This window comes from Marmota monax, unplaced genomic scaffold (assembly GCF_021218885.2).
Source record: "Marmota monax isolate L192 unplaced genomic scaffold, Marmota_monax_Labrador192_F-V1.1 WCK01_AAM20220418_F8-fsc00086, whole genome shotgun sequence".
Classification (NCBI taxonomy): domain Eukaryota; kingdom Metazoa; phylum Chordata; class Mammalia; order Rodentia; family Sciuridae; genus Marmota; species Marmota monax.
Genome location: NW_026693086.1, coordinates 5,834,787 through 5,856,205, shown reverse-complemented (window position 1 = coordinate 5,856,205; position 21,419 = coordinate 5,834,787). Strand labels below are relative to the sequence as shown.

At 50.2% G+C, this 21,419-nt stretch overlaps 1 protein-coding gene across 4 annotated transcripts; it reads left to right on the top strand.

The window, feature by feature from the left end:
• The first annotated feature begins 26 nt into the window (after nt 1–26).
• Nucleotides 27–20,958, top strand: LOC124099557 (major vault protein). 4 transcript variants are annotated; one of them, XM_046454718.2, is made up of 15 exons: nt 27–149; nt 9,048–9,192; nt 9,338–9,533; nt 11,014–11,137; nt 11,256–11,387; nt 12,737–12,831; nt 13,119–13,355; nt 14,661–14,942; nt 15,952–16,196; nt 16,271–16,468; nt 17,571–17,957; nt 19,030–19,146; nt 19,303–19,429; nt 20,117–20,305; nt 20,694–20,958. In XM_046454718.2, the coding sequence occupies exons 2-15, from the start codon at nt 9,068–9,070 to the stop codon at nt 20,910–20,912; spliced, it is 2,673 nt and encodes an 890-aa protein (XP_046310674.1). In that variant the 5' UTR covers nt 27–149; nt 9,048–9,067; the 3' UTR covers nt 20,913–20,958. The 4 variants fall into 4 exon arrangements, with proteins under 4 accessions (XP_046310674.1, XP_046310675.1, XP_046310677.1 ...); XM_046454719.2 differs by having other exon boundaries at nt 65–181; XM_046454721.2 differs by lacking the exon at nt 27–149 and adding an exon at nt 898–1,050.
• The last annotated feature ends 461 nt before the right edge of the window (nt 20,959–21,419 follow it).

The following is a 21,419-nucleotide window of genomic DNA, read 5'->3' as shown; positions in this document are numbered from 1 at the left end:
TAAACATCCAAGCCCCGCCCCTGCCCCACCTCCCTCGTCCAGCCCAGCCCAGCCCTGCCCTGCCCTACCCTCCGCAGCCGGGAAGTGCTCCCTGGACTGTGAGAGAGTTTCCTGATCTGAGGGTGCTGCTGCTAGCCTGGCTTGTAGATGTGAGTACATCACACTGGCCCCCAAACCAGTGGTGGGTATCTGTCCCTTCCAAGGCTCTCTTTGACCCTGTCCTGCTTTCTTGGGCCTTTTGCTGGGGTAGCTAAGACCTCCCTGAACCCGGGGAAGAAAGGAGCAAGGAGGCTGCTTTGGGAGGTTTTGTTTGTTGGAGTTTGCTGCGTTTTGGAGTATAGGTAGATTAGGGCCGCCACTCCCACTCTTCAAATCTCAGGCCTCTCTCTGACTTCAGTAAGAAGTCTCTCCCAAAGTAAGATGGGGACCTTACTAGACACAGTGGTATGTAGCTGTGGTCCCAGAGTTCAGGGCCAGCCTAGGCAACATAGTGAGACACCCCCCGCCCCGCCCCCCCACATACACACTCTCTTAAAAGGTAGGGACTGGGGCTGTACCTCTGGGGTAGAGCACTTGCCTAGCATGCACAAGGGCCTGGGTTTCTTCCACCCTCACCACCCCACCCCCACACACATGCAAATATGAGGGTCCATTCAGACTCTATCTTGGAGCTAGACTGGTTTGGCTGCCCTCATCCTTCACCCTGTAGGGACCTGGGTTCTGGCCTGTCCCTTCAAGTTCCTAGAATGTGATTTGTCCCCGTTGAAGGTTCCTTAACTCTGCCAAATGTTAGGCTTTCCTACTGCCTTTGCAGGGCTGTGCAAGTGGTGAGGCTTGGCCAATCACTAGACAGATCATGGGCAGAGTGATCTTTTTTTTTTAATATTTATCTTTTAGTTTTTTGGCAGACACAACATCCTTGTTTGTATGTGGTGCTGAGGATCAAACCTCTATCGAACCCGGGGCCTGAGGCTCGAACCCGGGCCGCACGCATGCCAGGCGAGCGCGCTACCGCTTGAGCCACATCCCCAGCCCCAGAGTGATCTTAAGGTGGGCTTGGTTTCCAAAAGGTGGAGTTGGTAAGAGAGGCTCTCTTCTCTTGAGGAGGAGGAAGTGAAAAATAGAAAGCTCAGTTGGACCCAGCAGCCTGTGATTCTGGGGATCTTGGAGCTGTTACTCTAGAGCAGAGGAGGGGGTGGTGGTGGCAGTTGACACATGTCCCCTGTGTACTCTGCTTGGGGGAAACCCCTGGGATATGGGGGAAAGATATGTCCTGTGGTGTGTGCCTGGTGCTTCTCCCTGGAAACTCCCACTTGTGAACAGCCTTTGGCACACAGAGCACCTGGCCTGCCCTGGGGTGGGGCTGTTTGGTTAGGACAGTTCTCTGTAACCTTGAGTGGATAGCCTAGAGACGACCTCAGGGCTCTAAGGAAACGGGGTGCTCAGGCCTTCTTGTTTGGTGTTGCTCTCTCAGGTTCTGAAGGAGCAGAAGTGGGCATTGATCCTGCCTGCACTCAAGAAAATGCTCACTTATGAACCCCCCCCCTCGCACTATTTCCTGGGAAGCACCCAGGCTCTTAAGTCCTCAATGTAGGATTCAAATCTTCATGCTTCTGCCTGGAAAACCAGAGTCCTCTGGTCACAATGCCCCAGATGGAATTCTGACTCCAGCCTTTGAGAGCTGTGTGATCCTGAGCAAGTTCCATAACTTCCAAGTTCTTAGGAAGGAAAAATGAGTTGATTAAAGGCACTTAACTTACTGCAAACCTAACCTGTACCAGGATTGAAGTTAAGAGCTATTATGTGAGGGTACTTTTCTCAAATACAAGTTGGGGATTCTGAAGGTGGGTTCAGGACAGGCTGTTTATTACCCAGCTGAAGGTGGGTTCAGGACAGGCTGTTTATTACAGGGTGGTGCAGCCTTATAATCCCAGTGACTCAGGAGGCTGAGGCAGGAGGATGGCAAGTTTGAAGCCAGCCTCAGCAACTTAGTGAGATTGTCTCAAAATAAAAAAGGGTTGGGGATGTTGGTCAGTGGTTAAGCATACCTGGGTTCAATCCCCACCCCACCCCACCCCCCCAAAAAAGAAAATATTGATCTAGCTTAGAGTCTGAATCCTGGTTTCTGGGTCACTTCTAGATTACAATCCTTATCTTCAGTGATTGGCTTTTATTGGCAGCATCCAGGAGATCAAAGGAGTAGGGTTTGGGGCTGGTAGAACTGCTCTGCCCCCCTTGAGGCCACTGAGCTACTCCACTTCCCCCAAAGTGGGTTAGATCTCAGGGAGGGTTTTCTTAAGAAGAAAAGCTTCCAAGACGTTGCCACCAAAAAATTTTAAAATGATTTGACTTCAGCCACACATTTTCAATTCCCATTAATAGTCCCCTAAAGCAGGAAATGGTTTTGGTAAACCGGGAAACCACCAAATGAAAAACAAGCTCTCTGCAATTTCGGAGTCATGTGACTCATAAAATAGAATGTTTAACTCAGAATCATGAAGGCAAACTCCATTGACCAAAAAAAAAAAAATTCCTGTTTAAACTGAACTTCACACACTTTTCTAAACCTAAGGTTGATGGAGATCGAGTGCCAGAGCTGGGGTGACCATCCTCACCTCCAACTTCAGGCCTACTTGGATAGAGACCCTAGGAGTGGGGACAAAGGGGCTGCTTAGAGCTGGGACAGGGGAAGGGCTGAAGGAGAATAAATGAAATTCCCTGCCCTCCAGGAGCATTCTGATTTGATCTCAGGTTCACTCTTGCTCCTAGCTGTTTGTTGAGCTTCTACTATGCATTCCAGACTTCCTTCTCTCTAATTAATGCTTGAAGCTTCAGGAAGCATCATTTATTCCCACTTCACAGTTGAGCAGAGCAAGGCTCAGGTGCTAGTAGGTGACCCAAGATCGTGCTGGTGATGCCAGAACCTGCCAGATTGACACTTTCCCCACTCATCCTCAGTCCTGACTATATATTAGAACCAGTGCTTGGACCCTTCCCCAGCCCAGAAATGGGTGGCTTTAGAAGATCTCCAGGTACCTCTCCTGTGCAGCCTGGGTTGGGTGTGGCTGCTATGCACCTGCTCTTCCCATACTTTGCAGTGTGCCCAAATCCTCGGAGAATCTTGTAAAAATGATGGTTGATTCTACAGTTAGGGGATGGGGACAAGATTCTGCATCACTATTAAGCTTTTAGTTGGTGCTCTGCCACTCGCTCACTGCACACCACATACACAACTTGGGCATCTGCTGTTTCCAATTTACTGCATCTACCAGGTGATTCTGAAGGCCCCTGATAAGTAGGGATTCAGGACTCTTTAATTTTGGCTGAAGCCTGGTATTATTTTAAAGATAGGAGCTTGGGATCACGAGCCCCTCTGTTTTATTTTGTCTTCACAGTGCTGGGGATTCAAGCCTAGGCCTTGCACATGCTAGGCAAGTGCTCTACTACTGAGCTACTCCCCAGCCCAGGAACCCCTTTTAAAAATAGAGGATGAACCCAACTTCAGCTGAAGACAGGACAGGCTGTTTAGTTCTCTGCCCCTCCATCCTGACATCCATTATCTGTGTTGTGTTAGGGGAACAGTGGTCTCTGAGACTTCAGGTGAATGTTGGCTGTTTCAGAAAACCTCATGACATTTGAGGCACTTGTGGTCAGACCAGGCTGGGCATGTTCTCCATACCCCCCACCCAGCCAACTAGGGGACAGGTCTCAAAGGGACTGAAGGGAGATGGGTGGGGGAGTAGATCTGGGGAGGTAGGACCAGGCCTGAAATCTAGACCTTCCAAAAGCCAACACCATCCTTCACCATTGACCTTTTTTTTTTTTTTTTGTATCAGGGATTGAACCTGGGGGTGCTTAACCACTGATCCATATCCCCAGGCCCTCCCCCATTTTATGTTTATTTTTTAGTTGTAGTTGGACACAATGACTTTATTTTATTCATTTATTTTTATGTGGTGCTGACGATTGAATCTAGGCCTCACTCGTGCTAGGCAAGCGCTCTACTGTTGAGCCACAACCCCAGCTCCCTCACCCCTTTTTAATTTTTTTATTTTGACTTAAGTTCTTGCTAAGTTGCTTAGGGCCTTGCTAAGTTGCTGAGGGTGGCCCTGAACTCATGATCCTCCTGCCTCAGGTTCTTGAGCCTTTGTGATTACAGGCATGCACCATTGCGCCCAACCTACCATTAACTTTTGAGGGCCCTGATATATTGGATATAAAATGCTCTAACGTGTTGTGCATGTCATCTGGTAAGCCACAAAAGTCTAAATCTGAGACTTGTCACAAATGTGATCGCAGGCATAGTATAATGTCAAGACCTGCTCTGAGAGAATTTGGCAAGCAGTCTAGGTGAAAGGCAGTTTTAGGGCAGGTGAGGTGGTCAGGGATAAGATGGGGGCCTGAGGGTACTGAAGCCCAGGCTTGTTCTCCCAGTGAGGCAGGAGCCCAGCATGATCAGCTATGAGGAGGACTCTCGCTGAGTCACTGAGCTGGGCGAGGCTCTGGCCCCCCTGACTGGGCCCAGCTGGAGTGGCAGATGGTGAAGAGGCCTCAGCCCTCGGGGAGGGGGAGATGGCCCAATAAGGAGCCAATCGAGGCTGCTTCCACAGCCTGCTTCCAGCCTATGTGGCCTTCTAGAGTTCAAATCTTCCCTGTGGGGCCTCAGAACCCTGCCGCACCTCCGTGCCTACAGCCGGAGCACTTCCTCTTGCCCCATCTGATTTCCTGGCCATGATTCCACCCTGCAGAGATCCTGGCAAAGCAGTCCCTGGGAAAGCTTCACCTGGCTGTCAGAAGCCCCTACTTTGCTATGCCTCTAGTCCTGCAGCTGGGGTGACACAAGACTTGTCACTTTCCTAGTCAGCAAACAAGTGTGGGTTAGGCCAGAATGCCAGGTGGAGAAGGGACCTGTGGTGCTGGGTAGGGAAATTGGGCCTTGGACACTGTCCCTCCACAGCAAAATACTCCGTGCTTAAGGAGAACCTGGAGCTGCTCTGAGCACTTTGTATATAAACTTAATCTCAGGATGCTGAAATAAGAGGCTATTATCTGTCCACTTTTTGTAGGCAAGGAAGCTGGTTCAGGGAGGTCAAAGGGACTCACATAAGGTCACCCATTGAATAAGGGATTAGAGCCACCATCCAGGGTCCAGGGTCCAGGCAGTGCTAGCTGGTGGATTCCTGCAAGGAGTCCTTCCAGGGTAGGGCCCAGATCATGTTGTAGAACAACTAGAAAATGGAAGCAAAGCCTAGCAGAACGAGCAAGAGAAAGCAAAGAAGGCTCGAATAAGAGCCCGTTGGAGAACAGGGCCAAGAGATTGAAAATGGAGCCCCTGGTTCTCCAAACACAGGAAAGAGAGCCCTGAAGTTGAAAAAACCACCTTCCTACAAGTTAGGGAAATTAACATCAAGTAAAAATGAGCCAGAGAAAGTATCAAAGTCATATTCCATACAAAATTACAAGATAAAAGAATGAGAAGCCCAGCACAGTGGCACATGCCTGTAATCCCAGCAGCTCAGGAGGCTGAGGCAGGAAGATCCCAAGTTTGAGGCCAGCCTTAGTAACTTAGTGAGACCCCATCTCAAAATAAAAAGCAAAAATGGGTTGGGGATTTGGGCTCAATGGTAAAGTGCCCCTGGGTTACATTTCCAGTACCAAAAAAGAAAAGATTAAGTAGCAGGGTAACCACCATGTGATGTGGAAAGCCACCAGCTGGGAGAAATGGGAGATAAGACCAGCAGGAAATGGATGAGGCAGGCAACAAGTTGTAACCCCAGGCAGTCTGAATTCATGTCCCACTGCACCTTTTGAGGAAGAAAGGACCAGAAATCCATCTAATGCTGATAGTATCACTAACTTGTTTTGTGGCCCTGAGTGACTCATTGACTCTATCTGGGTCTCAACTGCTTAAAGCCATACTGTTCATTATAGGATCAGCTAGCCTCATTTTTATATTTAATATTTTAAAAAATTTGAGGGGCTGGGCATGGTGGCACACACCTATAATCACAGGATTACAAGTTGGAGACCAGCCTCAGCAACTTAGCAAGGAAAGCCCTGTCTCAAAATAAAAAATGAAATTAAAAGGGCTGGGGATGTGGCTCATTGGTTAAGCACCCCTGGGTTCAAACCCCAGTATAAAAACAAAATGGCCGGGGAGTACCAGGGCTCTGATACATGCCAGACCCATGCTTTACCACTGAGCCACACCCTCAGCCCCTTTTATTTTTTGAGACAGGATCTGACTAAGTTGCTTAGGGTCTCCCTAATTTCCTGAGACTGGTCTCAAACTTGGGATCCTCCTGCCTCAATCTCCAGAGTCCTTGAGATTACAGGCATGCACTACTACACCCAGCAGATAAAATTAGCCACATTTCAAGTATTCAGTTGTCACATGTGATTAGTCCAAAGACAGAGCAGATTTAGAATAGTAGAAAGTTCTATTGATAATGCTGAGTTAAAGGATTTTTTAAAAATATTTATTTTTAGTTATAGGTGGACATAATATCTTTATTTTATTTTTGTATGTGGTGCTGAGGATTGAACCCAGTGCCTCACGCATGCTAGGCGAGCTCTCTACCTCTGAGCCACAACCCTTGCCCGAGTTAATGCATTGTAAATAGGAGCCAGGGAGCTGATATGCATGCAGCTGCTCAGGTGTAAGATAATATGAAGTGCCAGGGACTGGGGTGAGCAGAAAATTTTGTGTCTCATTGAAAGGGTACAGCTTGCCAATCATGCTGGTGCAAGTCTGTAATCCAGGAACTCGGGGAGGCTGAGGCAGGAGAATCACAAGTTCAAGGCCAGCCTCAACAAATTAGAGAGAGACCCTCAGTGACTTAGCATTTCCAAAAAAAACACAAAAAACAAAAAGACTGGGAACTGGGGATGTAGCTTAGTGGTAGAGCACCCTGGGTTCAGTTCCCAATACCACCAAAAGAAAGAACAGGGGTGTACTTGCTACTTGGCTCTTGCCAACTTTGCCACCTGGAAATGTGGATGTTGTGTTTCTGGTCTCAAAAGCATTAAGAAAAGCAGGAATTCAGAGCTTGTAAAATTTCATGATTTGGTTTGGGGCTTTTGTCTTATTTTGGTTTTATACTGGGGATTGAAACCAGGGGTGGTCTTCACCCCAGTCCTTTCTATTTTTTGAGATAGTATCTCACTGTGCTGCTGAGGCTGGCCTCAAACTGCAATCTGCCTGCCTCAGCCTCCTGAGTTATTGGGATTATGGGCATGTGCCACCATGCCCAGCTAAAATCAAGTAAAACTGTTCTCTCAGGTCTCTCTTCCAGTTTTGATTCTGTAATTTCTGGGCTTCTGCCTATTTGTCCTGTGAGAAACCACTCAAAACCATCTTACTTTCATTGTTCCCCAAATGGAAAACTGCCTGAGTGAATAAATGAAGAACCACTCCTTTTGGTGGTGACTTCAGAAATATGTGGTGGCTGAGGGTGCGGCTCAGCAGTAGAGTACTTACAAACAGGGCCCTGGATTCGACCCTGATATCAGAGAGCAAAGACTCGCCATTCCTGGGATCATCTCAGGAATGGCGAGTCTTTGCTCTGTGATATCAGGGTGGAATTCAGGGCCCTGTTGTATGTATGATTTCAGACACGTTGCTCAGAGTAACAAGCAGGAGCTTATTAGAAGGGATAGGAAAAGGTAAAAGGGGGCATGCTCTCAAGAGAGTGGGGGTCCTCTCAGGAGAATGACATACCCCTGCCGCCCACCAATTTTAATGGGGGCCCCAGGGAAGGCAGGATTGCACCAGATGTCCATACTTTGTATGGTCTTACCTTTAGAGGGGAGATTTTACATTTTAATGACCTGCTAAAGATCTAGAGGCAACTTTGAGTGAGCTATGCCCACACTGACCAGTTGTAATTGGAACCAGTTAGGGGGAATTATCCTTATCTCACTGAGTTCAGGGATCTGGTCTGTGTAAGGGTCACAAAAGTGTCCTTTCCCCAGGGTAACTGTGTTCAGCATTCTTCCTGCAGATCACAGGTATTTCGTGAGGAATGTAGCATTTCTTAAGCTAGGTGGGTAGTTTACTTTTTGAAAGAAAGCATGTGGGGTTAGCATGATAGACCCAGTTTATAGAATTATCCCCTAAACCTCATGTTCCCAAGGCTCACGTCTATTACCTACCCCCCAATATCCACGCCCCCCAAAAAAAAGCAAACAGAAGAAGGAAAAAAATCTGACTGTAATCTAAGGACAAGGCTTAGAGTTGCATAGTAAACTTGATTTCCTTTGCTGACTCATAAAAACATGTCCAGAGTCCAAGGGATGCCGGATGTAGGGATGGGCATTAGGTCATGTGTGTGATGTTCCTGAACAGGCCAGCCTCTGGATGAAACTACCCAGATATGGAGGCAGGTAGCCTGGGGTGGGTGGAATACAAAAATTATTTGCCCCCTTTTCCCTTCCCCGATCCCATAACAACAGGGTGACAACAGACCAGAAAGGGAACTAGAGGCAAACACTAGAATGACTGGCTGTTACCAATCTGGGTGATTCTATGGGAGCATCAATTCGGTCAGGGATCCCTTCCCTGGTGGATCACGTCTCACCTGTTCACCCCAGGATTGCTTAACGCTCAAGGAAGGGGAGGGGGCAGAAAAAGATCATGCAGATATTCTTTGGCCGCGGGCTAACACTTTATATTGCCTGGCCTTTGGGATCCCCTGAAATAAAAGCTGCCTGCCTCTGGAGGAGCCAGAGCGCCCTGCAGAGTGGCTGCTTCCCACTGTGTGCTGGGAGAGGCTACATCGCTGTCCCCATAGACGGATCTACACTTCCAGCTGGAGGTAGCTCTAACTCTGTGCACCTAGAGGGGAACCTTTTGATCTAACCTTTTGTGGATGGGCTCTGGTGTCCTGGGTGGGAAAAACAAAGGGGACGTGGGAGTGGGGACAGGAAATGGGAGACGTCATTTGAGCTTAAAAATGAAGGGCCACCCATAGGCCATCTTTAGACTGGGGCCTGCCTCATCCCAGGTCCCCTGTGCTTATCCTGTGTCTTCTTCCCATCTGTCATAGCCCTGTGCTTAGGAGTCACCATGGCAACTGAAGAATCCATCATCCGCATCCCCCCATACCACTACATCCATGTACTGGACCAGAACAGCAACGTGTCCCGGGTGGAGATCGGGCCAAAGACCTACATCCGGCAGGATAATGAAAGGTTGGTGTGGGGCCCTCAGGGCCAAGAAGGGCGCATTGGTCTCTGCCCTGTTCACAAACTTGGGTGGCAGGGAGCTTTCTCCTGTTTGCTGTCTCCTCTGGGAACGGGGACCTGAGTCTTCACACCCCTTCTCGCCTTCTAACAGGGTGCTGTTTGCCCCCGTGCGCATGGTAACAGTCCCCCCACGCCACTACTGCACAGTGACCAACCCTGTGTCCCGGGATGCCCAGGGCTCCGTGCTGTTTGATGTCACAGGGCAAGTACGGCTTCGCCACGCTGACCAAGAGATCCGGTTGGCCCAGGACCCCTTTCCCTTGTACCCAGGGGAAGTGCTGGAAAAGGTACTTGGCTTGCTTCCCCATCCCCCACTCTGCCTGTCCTAGGGCTCTGCACTGTCTTCTGAGGGGACAGTGGGAAGGGCTGGGAGGGACATTTGCTGGTTCTCACCAGGGCAGAATTGACTCACCATCCTTCTACTCGCCTTGCCAGCCCTCTGCTTCCTCCTCTGTGTCCCCAGCCTACCCTCCTCTCCTGTCTCCACTTTGGAGCCTTGGGGAGCTTCCCCTCCATCAAGTGGACGTGATGGAGCCCAACCCATCCTCTATCTCCTGAGGCTCTTCTCACCTCTCACTTCTCTCTCCTTTCCATCTAACTTCTTAGCTGGATATCCCAGCAACTCAGAAGATTGAGGCAGGAAGATCGCAAGTTCAAAGCCAGCCACAGCAATTTAGCAAGACCCTCAGCAACTTAATGAGACCCTGTCTCAAAATAAAAATAAAATATAAAAAGGACTGGGGATGTGGTTCAGTGGGAAAACTCCCCTGGGTTCAGTTCTCAGTACCAAAAGAAAAAAAAAAAGAGCCCGTTCCTCCATTAAGCCCCAGTTCAAAGGGCTTTCCCAAACTTCTCCTTCAAGTGAGTTTCTGCAGAACCACCCTCCCTGACATCTGCAGTCTGGGGAGAATAGTCCTGCCTTATCTCCCTGCTGGAACTGAAACTTCATGAAGACAGAGGCTGTGTCCTCAGTCACGATGACCAGAGTATCCTGTGTATGGGAGGTGAACAGGGAAAGGGAGACTCTAGCCAGTGTGTGGCCAGAGGGCAGAGTGGTTACTCCATCTTCCACAGCCCAGGGCCAGTTTAGTTGGAGTCAGGAGAGCAGGCAAGATTCCCTAGGATTCAAGTCTTGATTCCATTCTTTACTAGCTGTGTAACCTTGAATGTGTCTCCTAATGTCTGTGATCCTTTTTTTTTTCCTTTCCTCTCTCTCTCAGAACATTGTCAAATATCAAATGAATTCATGTTTGTGGAGACATTTCTACAAATTTTTAGAAGGTGCATCTACTTTTTTTGCCTTCTTATCTGAAGAAGATGTGATGATTGGAACACCAATAACTATCTTATAACCATGAGGCAAAACCATGCTTAAAACTTGCTTGTTAATGTTATAATGGTTTATATCTTCCCACCTTCATATAATCCCTAGAGAGCACCGGTGAACAACAAACTAGGAAATTTCATTGATTCAGCTTCCCAGATATTTCTAACACATCTCAAGCCTTCTACTTAATATCCCTCTTAGATTATTAGCTCTAAACAACTCCTGAGCTCATCAATGACAGTATCCTCCTACTTGATCTACTCCATCCTTTAGTTCTTCAGATCAGATGTCCTTGGGACCACCTCTACCTTGGGTATTCCACCTGGTTCTTATTTTGGGACATATAAAGATTGATGCCATAGGTTCTGACCTTCATACTATCAGGTTTAACCCTCAAGGTCATAGCACTGAGTGCCCCTGGCCTCTTCTTCCCCCACTAGGACATCACACCACTGCAAGTGGTCCTGCCCAACACTGCCCTGCATCTTAAGGCGCTGCTGGACTTTGAGGATAAGGATGGATACAAGATAGTAGCAGGAGACGAATGGCTATTTGAGGGACCGGGTGAGTTAACTCTCCATTGGGAGAGGTCAGGGTCTTTGGTTGGGGTCAGGGTCTTGCCTTCCCACCATCGCCCTGACCTCTTCTATCCTCAGCTTCTGTTCCATCTCCCCTTTCTCAGGCACGTACATCCCCCGGAAGGAGGTGGAGGTTGTGGAGATCATTCAGGCTACTGTCATCAGACAGAATCAGGCACTGAGGCTGAGGGCCCGCAAGGAGTGCTTGGACCGGGATGGCAAGGAGAGGGTGACAGGTGGGGACCCCAAGGGACACTGATGGTGGGTGGGCAGGAGGGACTTTGCTTGCAGGGGAGGCAGGAAAGCCACTTGTAGCCAGAGGGCAGTGCTTCCCTGGTTTCTCTTTATTTTTAAGGGCTGGGCTACAGCTCAGTCGGTAGAGTGCTTGCCTTGTGTGCTCAAGGCCCTGGGTTTGATTCCCAGCACCAGAAAAAAACACACCCTTTTTTCAGTAGAGCATCATAGCTATGCATAGTAACTGAGTTCATTTTTACAAAACTCTGGTGTTTCTGTATTTTTTTTTTAATGAGAGAGAAAAGAGAGAATTTTTAAATATTTATTTTTCAGTTTTCAGTGGACATAACGTCTTTATTTTTTATTTTTATGTGGTGCTGAGGATCGAACCCAGCGCCACGCGCATGCCAGGCGAGCACGTTACCACTTGAGCCACATCTCCAGCCCTCGGTATTTCTTGAGAACTGTGGAGGGCTGTCCAGCGCTGGCTCTGCCCCAGCCCTGATCCTGTGATCATAAGCACATGGGCGTGGCCTTTCCCTCTCCCACCCTTCACCATGAGCTGTGGGCAGTGGCCAGGTCTTATCTGATTCTGGATCAACAATGCAGAGGTTCAAATACAGTGAACAAATGCAGCCAAGTGCATTGCGGGATGTGGATCAAAATGCTTTACAAATTGTGGCTTATTGAGTCCTCCAACAATCTTGAGATGTTACTTTTCCATTTTACATATGGCAAGGCTGAGGCACAGAGGTCCGGTGACTTGCCCAGGATATGTGACCAGATGGGGCAAGGCTGAAGCTTGGGTGTCCTTGCTGCTCCAGGAAACAAAAGGATACCCACAACTCACCAGGGTACCAGGGATTGAACTCAGGGTTACTCAACCACTGAGCCACACCCCCAGCCATATTTTGTATTTTATTTAGAGACAGGGTCTCACTGAGTTGCTCAGTGTCTTGCTTTTGCTGAGGCTGGCTTTGAACTCCCGATCCTCCTATTTTAGCCTCCTGAGCTGCTGGGATTACAGGCGTGCACCTCCATGCCTGGCTAATAGAGGCACTTTTCCTGCCCATTTTAGGGGAGGGAAAAACTTAGTCTTTGGGGCATAGAGAAGGAATAGCAGAGTGTTCGCGTAGCAACTCCTTGAGCATTCTAGAAGTTTTTTTTTTTTTTTTCCTTTAATTCTGGAGGGAGAAAGGAATGAGTCCAAGGGCTCCTGTCAGGCCTTTGAACCTGGGGGCAGTGACTTCTCTTCACCTTTGAAGTCCTGTTGTCCTGTTATCTAAGCTGTGGAAAAGACATCTGGGGGAGGCTGCATAACTTCTGACCTTGACCTCCTGCCCTTGACCAGGAGAAGAATGGCTGGTCCGCTCTGTGGGTGCATATCTCCCAGCAGTGTTCGAGGAGGTTCTGGATTTGGTGGATGCTGTAATCCTTACGGAAAAGGTTTGTGGCCTGGGGATGAGAAAAGGGACCCTGGGCTAGGGAATGCTCCAAGTGGCAGAGAACAGCAGCAGACGATGTGACAGTGAAAGGAAGACATTACTAGGGTCACTATAAAACCCCCAGAGGTCACATCAACTGAGGACTATCTTGGCTATCTGGAAGGGTTAAAAAGTCACTCAGACCTGGGAGCAGAGTTAGTGGCCAGTGGTGTTCCCAGAATCCCCCAAGGAAGTGGTAGGAGGAAGTTGGAGGGAGACTTACTGAACACCCAGCGTCTCCTTCTGCAGACAGCCCTGCACCTCCGGGCTCGGCAGAACTTCCAGGACTTGCGTGGAGTGACCCGCCGCACTGGGGAGGAGTGGCTGGTGACAGTCCAGGACACAGCAGCTCACGTGCCCGATGTTCATGAGGAAGTACTAGGAGTCGTGCCCATCACCACACTGGGCCCCCAAAACTACTGTGTGGTCCTTGACCCCGTCGGACCAGATGGCAAGAACCAGCTGGGACAAAAGCGGGTCATCAAGGTGAGTTCCTCCTTTTCCCCAGAGCCTGTCCTATGAGGGTAAGTGCTCTTGAGTGACAGGAGGCTTCTGACTTCCACTCATTCCACAATCTAGAAACACCCTCGGTGCCTTTGCACACTTAGTTCTGTGTGCCTAGGACCCTTCCCATTTGAAACCCGGGCAGCCTCCAGGGAACCTCAGGGACGTGCTTCCTGTTCTGCATCCTGCCCCCCACGCCATGCCCGAAGACCCTGAAACCCTGTCTCTTCTGTGTTCTGGAACCTTGATCATCTTGTGTAAAACAAATCCCAGTTTACCCTTCTCCCCTGCTCCATGAACTTTATGTGGGGATTCCAGGGACCGCACACTTCCTCTAAAGGGCTGTGCAGGAGGTAGTTTCTGCCTATAGCACAGGGTTGCTATTGAAGCCCAAAGGTTCAGCTGCTGTCTTGTAAATGCAGCCCAGACAACGCGTAAACAGAGGAGGCCGCCATGTTCCCAGAATATTGCATTATTTTATTTATTTTTATTTATCTATTATTTTGGTATTGGGGATTGAACTCAGGGGCACTCTACCCCTGAACTGTTATCTCCAGCCCTTTTTAGTTGTTATTTTGAGACAAGATCTTGCTTAAATGGCCCCAGGCTAGCCTGAAATTTGTGATCCTCCTGCTTCAGCCTCCTGAATTGCTGAGATTACAGGCATGCACCACCATATCCAGCTTTGTAACTCTTGTGAATAGGTTAACTCTAAACAGTTTAACTTGGAGCTGGGTGAGGTCGTGGTGCATGCCTGTAATCCCAGCAGTTCTGAAAGCTGAAACAGAATTCCAAGTTTGAGATCAGCCTCACCAACTTAGCAAGACTTTGTCTTAAAATTAAAAAAAATATATGAAAAGGGGGCTGGAGTTGTGGCTCAGTGGTAGAGTGCTCACTTCGCACATGTGAAGCACTGGGTTTGATCCTCAGCACCACATAAACAAAACAAGTAAGTAAGAAGGGCTGGGCATGTGGCTCAGTGAAGAAGCACCCCAGGGTGCAATCCCTGCTATAAAAAAAAAAAAGTTTAACTTGTAATGATCCAGGTGTGACAGTTCACAGAATCTTTCAGAGACATGTTTGACTAAGTGAGATTCTATAGCCTTAAGAGCCTCACAGTCCAGATAGTGCATCACAGTATTATAATGTGGGGGTGGGGCATGCTTTGGGGCTCCTGTACTCAGCACAAGCCCAGGATAGCAAAGGGCTGGGGAGGTGCCACTGGAGGTACCTGTATCCCTGGGTGGCAACTGCTCCTAACCCTCTCCTCACCTGTCTCGCCACCAGGGAGAGAAGTCTTTTTTCCTGCAGCCAGGGGAGAGGTTGGAGCGAGGCATTCAAGATGTGTATGTGCTGTCGGAGCAGCAGGGGCTGCTGCTGAGGGCTCTGCAGTCCCTGGAGGAGGGGGAGAAGGAGGAGAAGGTCTCCCACCAGGCAGGGGACCGCTGGCTCATCCGAGGGCCCCTGGAGTATGTGCCATCTGCCAAGGTGGAGGTGGTGGAGGAGCGGCAGGCCATCCCTCTGGACGAGAATGAGGGCATCTATGTGCAGGACGTCAAGACTGGAAGGGTAACTGCTGAGGGATGGGCGGCTGTCACTGCTATGTGACCATGGTGGTGACTTCCTCTGAGCAAGCATCTGATGCTGCTGGAGAGAGGGGTGGTGGGCATGGGGGAGGGGACGCCACAATATCTATAATAGCATCTGCGTGGGCTGCTGGTGGACTCGAGGGCATTCCATGGAATATTTGCCATTTCCTTGTCTAAAATATCTTACTTCAAAACTGCAACTGAAGCCGGGCATGGTGGCACATGCCCGTAATCCCAGCAACTTGGGAGGCTGAGGCAGGAGAATCACAAGTTTGAGGGCAGCCTCAGTAACTTAGCAAGACTATAAGCAACTTAGTCAGACCCTGTCTCAAAAATTAAAAAGGGCTGGAGATGTGGCTTAGGGGTAAAGAGCTCCCTGGGTTCAATCTCTGGTAGCAAAAAAAAAAAAAAAACCCAAAACCTCAAACTGCGGGGATGAGCCTGGTACTGGGATGGGGATTCTGCCCCATTGCAAATCTGGTCCTATCTTGAACACCTCACTGGAGTGTGACCTGGGAGCAATAATACCCTCCTCCCCCATGCCCATATGCTAGTGAAAGATTTCCTTTTTGCTGCTTCACCTAAAACTTTCAACCTTGGTTTGACTGAGGACCACATCTCCAACCTCTTTTTCTAAGAATCCAACCTAGAAATGCACATTAGAATCTGAGGAGGTACTTCCTAGCATTGCATCTCTCTGTGATGCCCTCTAAGCATCCCAGGAATAATAATATTAAGCACTTGCTGTATGCCAAGTGTTGTTTGAACTGGACACATGAAGCAGTTAGATCCTTGACCCCACAAGGTGGCCACTGTCATGTCCATTTTACAGATGAAGAACCCAAAGCAAAGGCTCGAGTAGCTTGCCCAGATGAAGCTTTGCTGTATGGACCATGCTGACCTGCTGTGTTGCTCCACGGTGGATCGGCTCTGCTCAAGACGGCTCTAACCCTCACTGATAAGACCTCTGCTTGTCCCCACCTCTCAAGGTACGTGCTGTGATCGGAAGCACCTACATGCTGACACAGGATGAAGTTCTGTGGGAGAAGGAGCTGCCCCCTGGGGTGGAGGAGCTGTTGAACAAGAGGCATGACCCTCTGGCAGACAGGGGCAAGGAGGACACAGCTAAGACCCTTCAGCCCTCAGCTCCCCGGAACAAGACGCGTGTGGTCAGCTACCGCGTCCCTCACAACGCAGCCGTGCAGGTGTATGACTACAGAGAGAAGAGAGCCCGGTGAGCGGCTGGCCCCAGCCTGCGGGGTGGTAGGGGAGGCTCTCCCCCCACCTGACTTCTGGCTCTCCCTTCAGGGTGGTCTTTGGGCCAGAGCTGGTGTCCCTGGGTCCTGAGGAGCAGTTCACAGTGTTGTCCCTGTCGGCGGGGCGGCCCAAACGTCCCCATGCCCGCCGAGCCCTCTGTCTGCTGCTGGGACCTGACTTCTTTACAGATGTCATCACCATAGAAACAGCGGATCATGCCAGACTGCAGCTGCAGCTCGCCTACAACTGGTGAGGGCTGGGAGTCTTGGGTGAGGGTCTGCTGGGTGCAGTCCTGGGGAGCCCTGAGAAAGAGAGATGCCTCCTAATGAGGGCAGAATGCCTGACTCCATGCCTGGTGCAGAAGGAAGCCAGGCATTAGCAAATCCAGGGAAGTTGTGGGCTCACTCACATTCTGGGACTTGGGGAACCAGTAGCTGAACACAGGGAAACTCCCAACATGCGTTTAACACAACACAAGTGAAAGGTTATTAAAAGATCAATGGGATACAGCAGGCAGGAGTGGGCAGACCATGTGGCCAAAGCACCTGTTCTGAAACCACAGCCCAGCTCTGCTTCTCCCTAGCTATGGACCTGTGCAAACCACTTGGTGCTCTCCTCAGCTTACCTATGTGTAACAGCATCACCTACATCACAGGGCTGTTGACAGGGTGCTGAGAGAATTGGAACAGTCCCTGTATATGACAAGAGTTCCAATGGCAGCCCTTAGAATTAGGGTGAGATAAGTTACTTGCAGAACTAATGCTTACCAACTCCCAAGTGTGTGTTTCTCACTTCTTGGCTGAGAGTAGCCAGTACCATGTGAGGTGGATGGTTCTGGCATATTCCAGGGCACTGTAGCATAATCATTAAGAGACAGATTGCCTGGATTCAGAATTCCTTCCTGCCACACATTATATGATCTTGGGCGAGTGAGTTAACCTCTGTAAAATGGGGAGAATGTTTATCCCCGCTTACCAGGGTAGCTGAGAAGATTAAATGGAAACATGGTAAGTTCCTTGGGACCTTACTGGGTACAAGTTAGCATTATCTATTCTAAGGGGCCCTGCCCACTATAGGGGATGAGTGTTGAAATTCTACTCAGAGAAAGTCTTTTTTTTTTGGGGGGGGGGGCGGGCGGGGACTGAGCCACTTCTCCAGCCCTTTTAATTTTTTATTTGGACATTTAGACACAGGATCTTGCTGAGTTGCTTAGGGCCTTGCTAAGTTGCTGAGGCTGGCTTTGAATGTGTGATCCTCCTGTCTCAGCCTCCTGAGCCACTGAGATTACCGGCTTGTGTCACTGTGCCTGGTTAAGAAAACAGCTTTCTCTTCTGGGCCTCATTGTCCATAGGCACTTTGAATTGAGTGACCGGAATGATCCTCAGGAGGCAGCCAAGCTCTTCTCGGTGCCTGATTTTGTGGGGGATGCCTGTAAGGCCATCGCCTCCCGGGTGCGAGGAACTGTGGCCTCCGTCACCTTCGATGACTTCCATAAGAACTCGGCTCGCATCATTCGCACAGCCGTCTTTGGCTTTGAGACCTCAGAAGTCAAGGGCTCTGATGGCATGAGCCTGCCCAAGCCCCGGGACCAAGCCGTCTTCCCCCAAAATGGGCTTGTAGTCAGCAGTGTGGATGTGCAGTCGGTGGAGCCTGTGGACCAGAGGACCCGGGACGCCCTGCAACGCAGTGTCCAGCTGGCCATTGAGATCACCACCAACTCCCAGGAGGCAGCAGCCAAGTGAGTGACACCTGGGGCTCAGCTGCCTAGAATGCCTCTCCGGGGTCTGCATCTTATACTCCCAGGGCGTGAGTAGCATGGAGTCCATTATGTCCACCTGCTGCATCCTTGTCCTCCAGGACCTCTTTACACTGTGGATAACGTGACCCACTTAAAAATGTGACTAAGGTGTCACGTGTACTCCCTTAGCTTCCCACCTTGCTCCTGGCGCAGGGGGTATGGATTAGCAGTAGAGTGCTTGCCTAGCGTGCATGAGGCCCTGGGTTCCATCTGGCACCGCAAATGAATTCCTTTCTAAGGGCTTCCAAGTCTGGCCTCCCTGCATCCCAACTCCCAACCTGCCTCCCTAGGGGACGGAAATGTTCCAGCCTCACTGACTTCCTTCTTGTCTCCACATATGCAGCTTTTCCCCACCTTTTATTTGGGGGAGGTGTGCTGGGGACTGAACTCCCAGGCACTCGACCACTGAGCCACATCCCAGCCCTGTTTTGATTTTGTTTTGAGACAGGGTCTCCCTGAGTTGCTTAGCACCTCGCCAGTGCTGAGGCTGTTTTTTACTCGAGATCCTCCTGCCTCAGCCTCCTGAGCAGTTGAGATTACAGCCGTGTGCCACTGCGCCCAGCCCAACAGCCTTTTGCACAGCCTGTTCCACTGCCTAGAAAGCACTTCCTCCAGAGTATTTTCAAACCAGGCTCCTCCTCTTGATCTCAGTCTGAAGGTCGCCTCCTTTTCTTTCTCCCATGACTGCAGTAGCACCCTCTTTGCCTAGACACCCATTTTACCATCTCCAAGGTGCTTGTTTCTATCTGAAATCGCCCTTGCTTACTTGTTTTTACCACTGGAGGGGATATTGGGTGAAGCAGGGGCCCTGAGCATGCTGCCTTCCCCAGGTCTAGAGCCACCCTGGGGATGCGAACAGCGTGCACGCTATTTTGAGTGGAGGTGCGTGTCCAGTGCCTTCTGAGGTCAGGGTCTGTCCTGGCTCCCTAAGGCTTGGCAGTCTCTGCCCTTGGCAGTCCTATCCAGCTGTGGCCCCATGCCAGCATCTCAGCCTGTCTCTGATCTCATCCAGGCACGAGGCCCAGAGACTAGAACAAGAAGCCCGAGGCCGACTAGAGAGGCAGAAGATCTTGGACCAATCAGAAGCTGAAAAAGCTCGCAAAGAACTCCTGGAGCTTGAAGCTTTGAGGTGGGTGGAGAACCAGAGGAGGATGGTCTTGGGAAATGGTGGGTGGGGGCACCAGGGTGTGTTTGAGATGGAACAGCATGTTGCATGGCCTAAATCAAGGCCCCAAGTGGTCAGGGCCTTCTTTTGAGTTTTATGGGACTCTGCCTCCCCCTCCAGCATGGCGGTAGAGAGCACCGGGACTGCCAAGGCTGAAGCCGAGTCCCGTGCAGAGGCTGCGCGGATTGAGGGCGAAGGCTCCGTGCTGCAGGCCAAGCTGAAGGCACAGGCTTTGGCCATTGAGACGGTGAGTTGGGGACTGCTTGTGAAAGGGTGTGGCCTTGGAACCTGGAAGAGACCCATTCATTATGGTCCCTGAAGCCAAGCAGGATACCAAGCACCCTAATATAAAGCCCTCTTCAAGTACTTTGTGTTTTACAAAGACCTTTGCCCTATAGCAATGCATTTAATCCATTCCTTGAAAGTAAAGATTATTATACCCATTTTGCAGATGAGTACTCAAACACTGGCACCTTTGTGCCAAGTATGTGAAGCATGTGCTTTACATTCATGTTCTTATTTTGTGCTTGAAATCCCCTTGAGGTAGGTCTTATCTTTTTTGTGTGTCTGTGTGGTACCAGAGATTGAACCCAGCGGTGTTTTACCACTGAGCTACATCCCAGCCCTTTTTTATTTTCATACAGGATCTTGTTATGTGGCCCCAGTTGGCCTCAAACTGGCAATCCTCCTGTGTCAGCCTCCTAAGTAGCTGGGATCACAGGCATGAGCACCACTGCACTGATGCTCAGATTAAGGAGCGCCTGTGCGTCACTAGCTAAGCAGTGGCATAGCGAGGATTCACACCCTGCTGACTAAAAGATTAGAGCGGTGTTCCCTCTGCCTCAGTTCCTTCAGGCTCGCTGGCTAGGGTGACTTTCTGGACAGTTCCCAGGGACCACATGATCTTAAGCCAGCCACGTTTCTTCCCTTGCAGGAGGCTGAGCTCCAGCGGGTCCAGAAAGTACGAGAGCTGGAACTGGTCTATGCCCGGGCTCAGCTGGAGCTGGAAGTGAGCAAGGCCCAGCAACTGGCTGAGGTGGAGGCAAAGAAGTTCAAGCAGATGACAGAGGCCCTGGGCCCCAGCACCATCAGGGACCTGGCTGTGGCCGGGCCAGAGATGCAGGTGAGGGTTAGGGGAGGTTGGTGAGGCGTGTTTGTCTTGGGACCAGCCTTGGAACTAAGAAGGCAGAAGAGAAATGACATCTAGAATGTCAGGGAGAGGGAGTGAGCAGACGTCCTTTTATCATTTGTCACTTGAGCACAGTGTCATGTGTGTCAACATCAGGCTCTGTATTAGACTCAGCAGAGAGCTGGAACTCTTGGGGGAGACAGTGAATACCTGGGGTGTCAGTCTGTGACCGATGCTTCCAAGGAAGGCTGGCCGGGTGATGGGATGAAGGGGAGCTGACACTTCAAATCAGTTGGTTTCAGGAGGGTCACTTGGAAGTGCAAGAAGTGACCAACTTCTAACCCTGTCTTCTTTCCTTCCCCCTCCTCCTCTTCACCTCCAGGTCAAACTGCTCCAGTCCCTTGGTCTGAAATCCACCTTGATCACTGATGGCTCCTCTCCCATCAACCTCTTCAACACAGCCTTTGGGCTGCTGGGGCTAGGGTCTGATGGTCAGCCCCAGGCCCGAAAGGCAGCTAGTGGGCTCAGCCCCCAGGATGGTTTACATATTCAGGGTCCTCCCGCCCCTCAGACTGCTGGAGGCAACCAAATTGTGCCTTAGCTCTTACTCACTCACAACTGACCAATAAAATGGACATGTCTAGGCATTTAAATTCTTTCTTTATCTCAAACCTGGGCTACGAGGGAGCTTACTGGTGGAGGGAAGTGTACCCCTGACATCTGGAAGATAATTACTAGAGACTATGCACATCTGTAAAGTGGAGAGGAAACGGAGTCAGAGATGAGCCCAAAGTTGCCCTGATCACAATGGGATCCCCAAAGCCTTAGCAAGCTGTCTGTCCTTTAAGGAGTCAACTTTCCTAGATCCCAGGTCAGGAAGATGATGTCACCTGTGGGAGAACGCAGTCTGCCTGCCAAGCCCTCTGGGATGGCTGGGACTGGCAACCTCTCCGTCCATTCATGCCTCTAAGAACCCAGGGTGGCCTGGCAGTTCTGGAATCTACCCCCAGCCACCATGGAGCCCACCCCCCCAGCCTATTTAGGCAACTCCCCTTTGGCGCCACCTGCTGGTCATACCAGCAGTCCACAGCACCCATAGGTGTGCCAG

Coding starts and splice junctions, on each gene's coding strand:
- LOC124099557 (XM_046454718.2), top strand. CDS start 9,068: ATGGCAACTGAAGAATCCATCATCCGCATCCCCCCATACCACTACATC. Junction 12,832..13,118: donor CTGTAATCCTTACGGAAAAG/GTTTGTGGCCTG, acceptor CTCCTTCTGCAG/ACAGCCCTGCACCTCCGGGC. Junction 20,306..20,693: donor TGGCCGGGCCAGAGATGCAG/GTGAGGGTTAGG, acceptor CTTCACCTCCAG/GTCAAACTGCTCCAGTCCCT.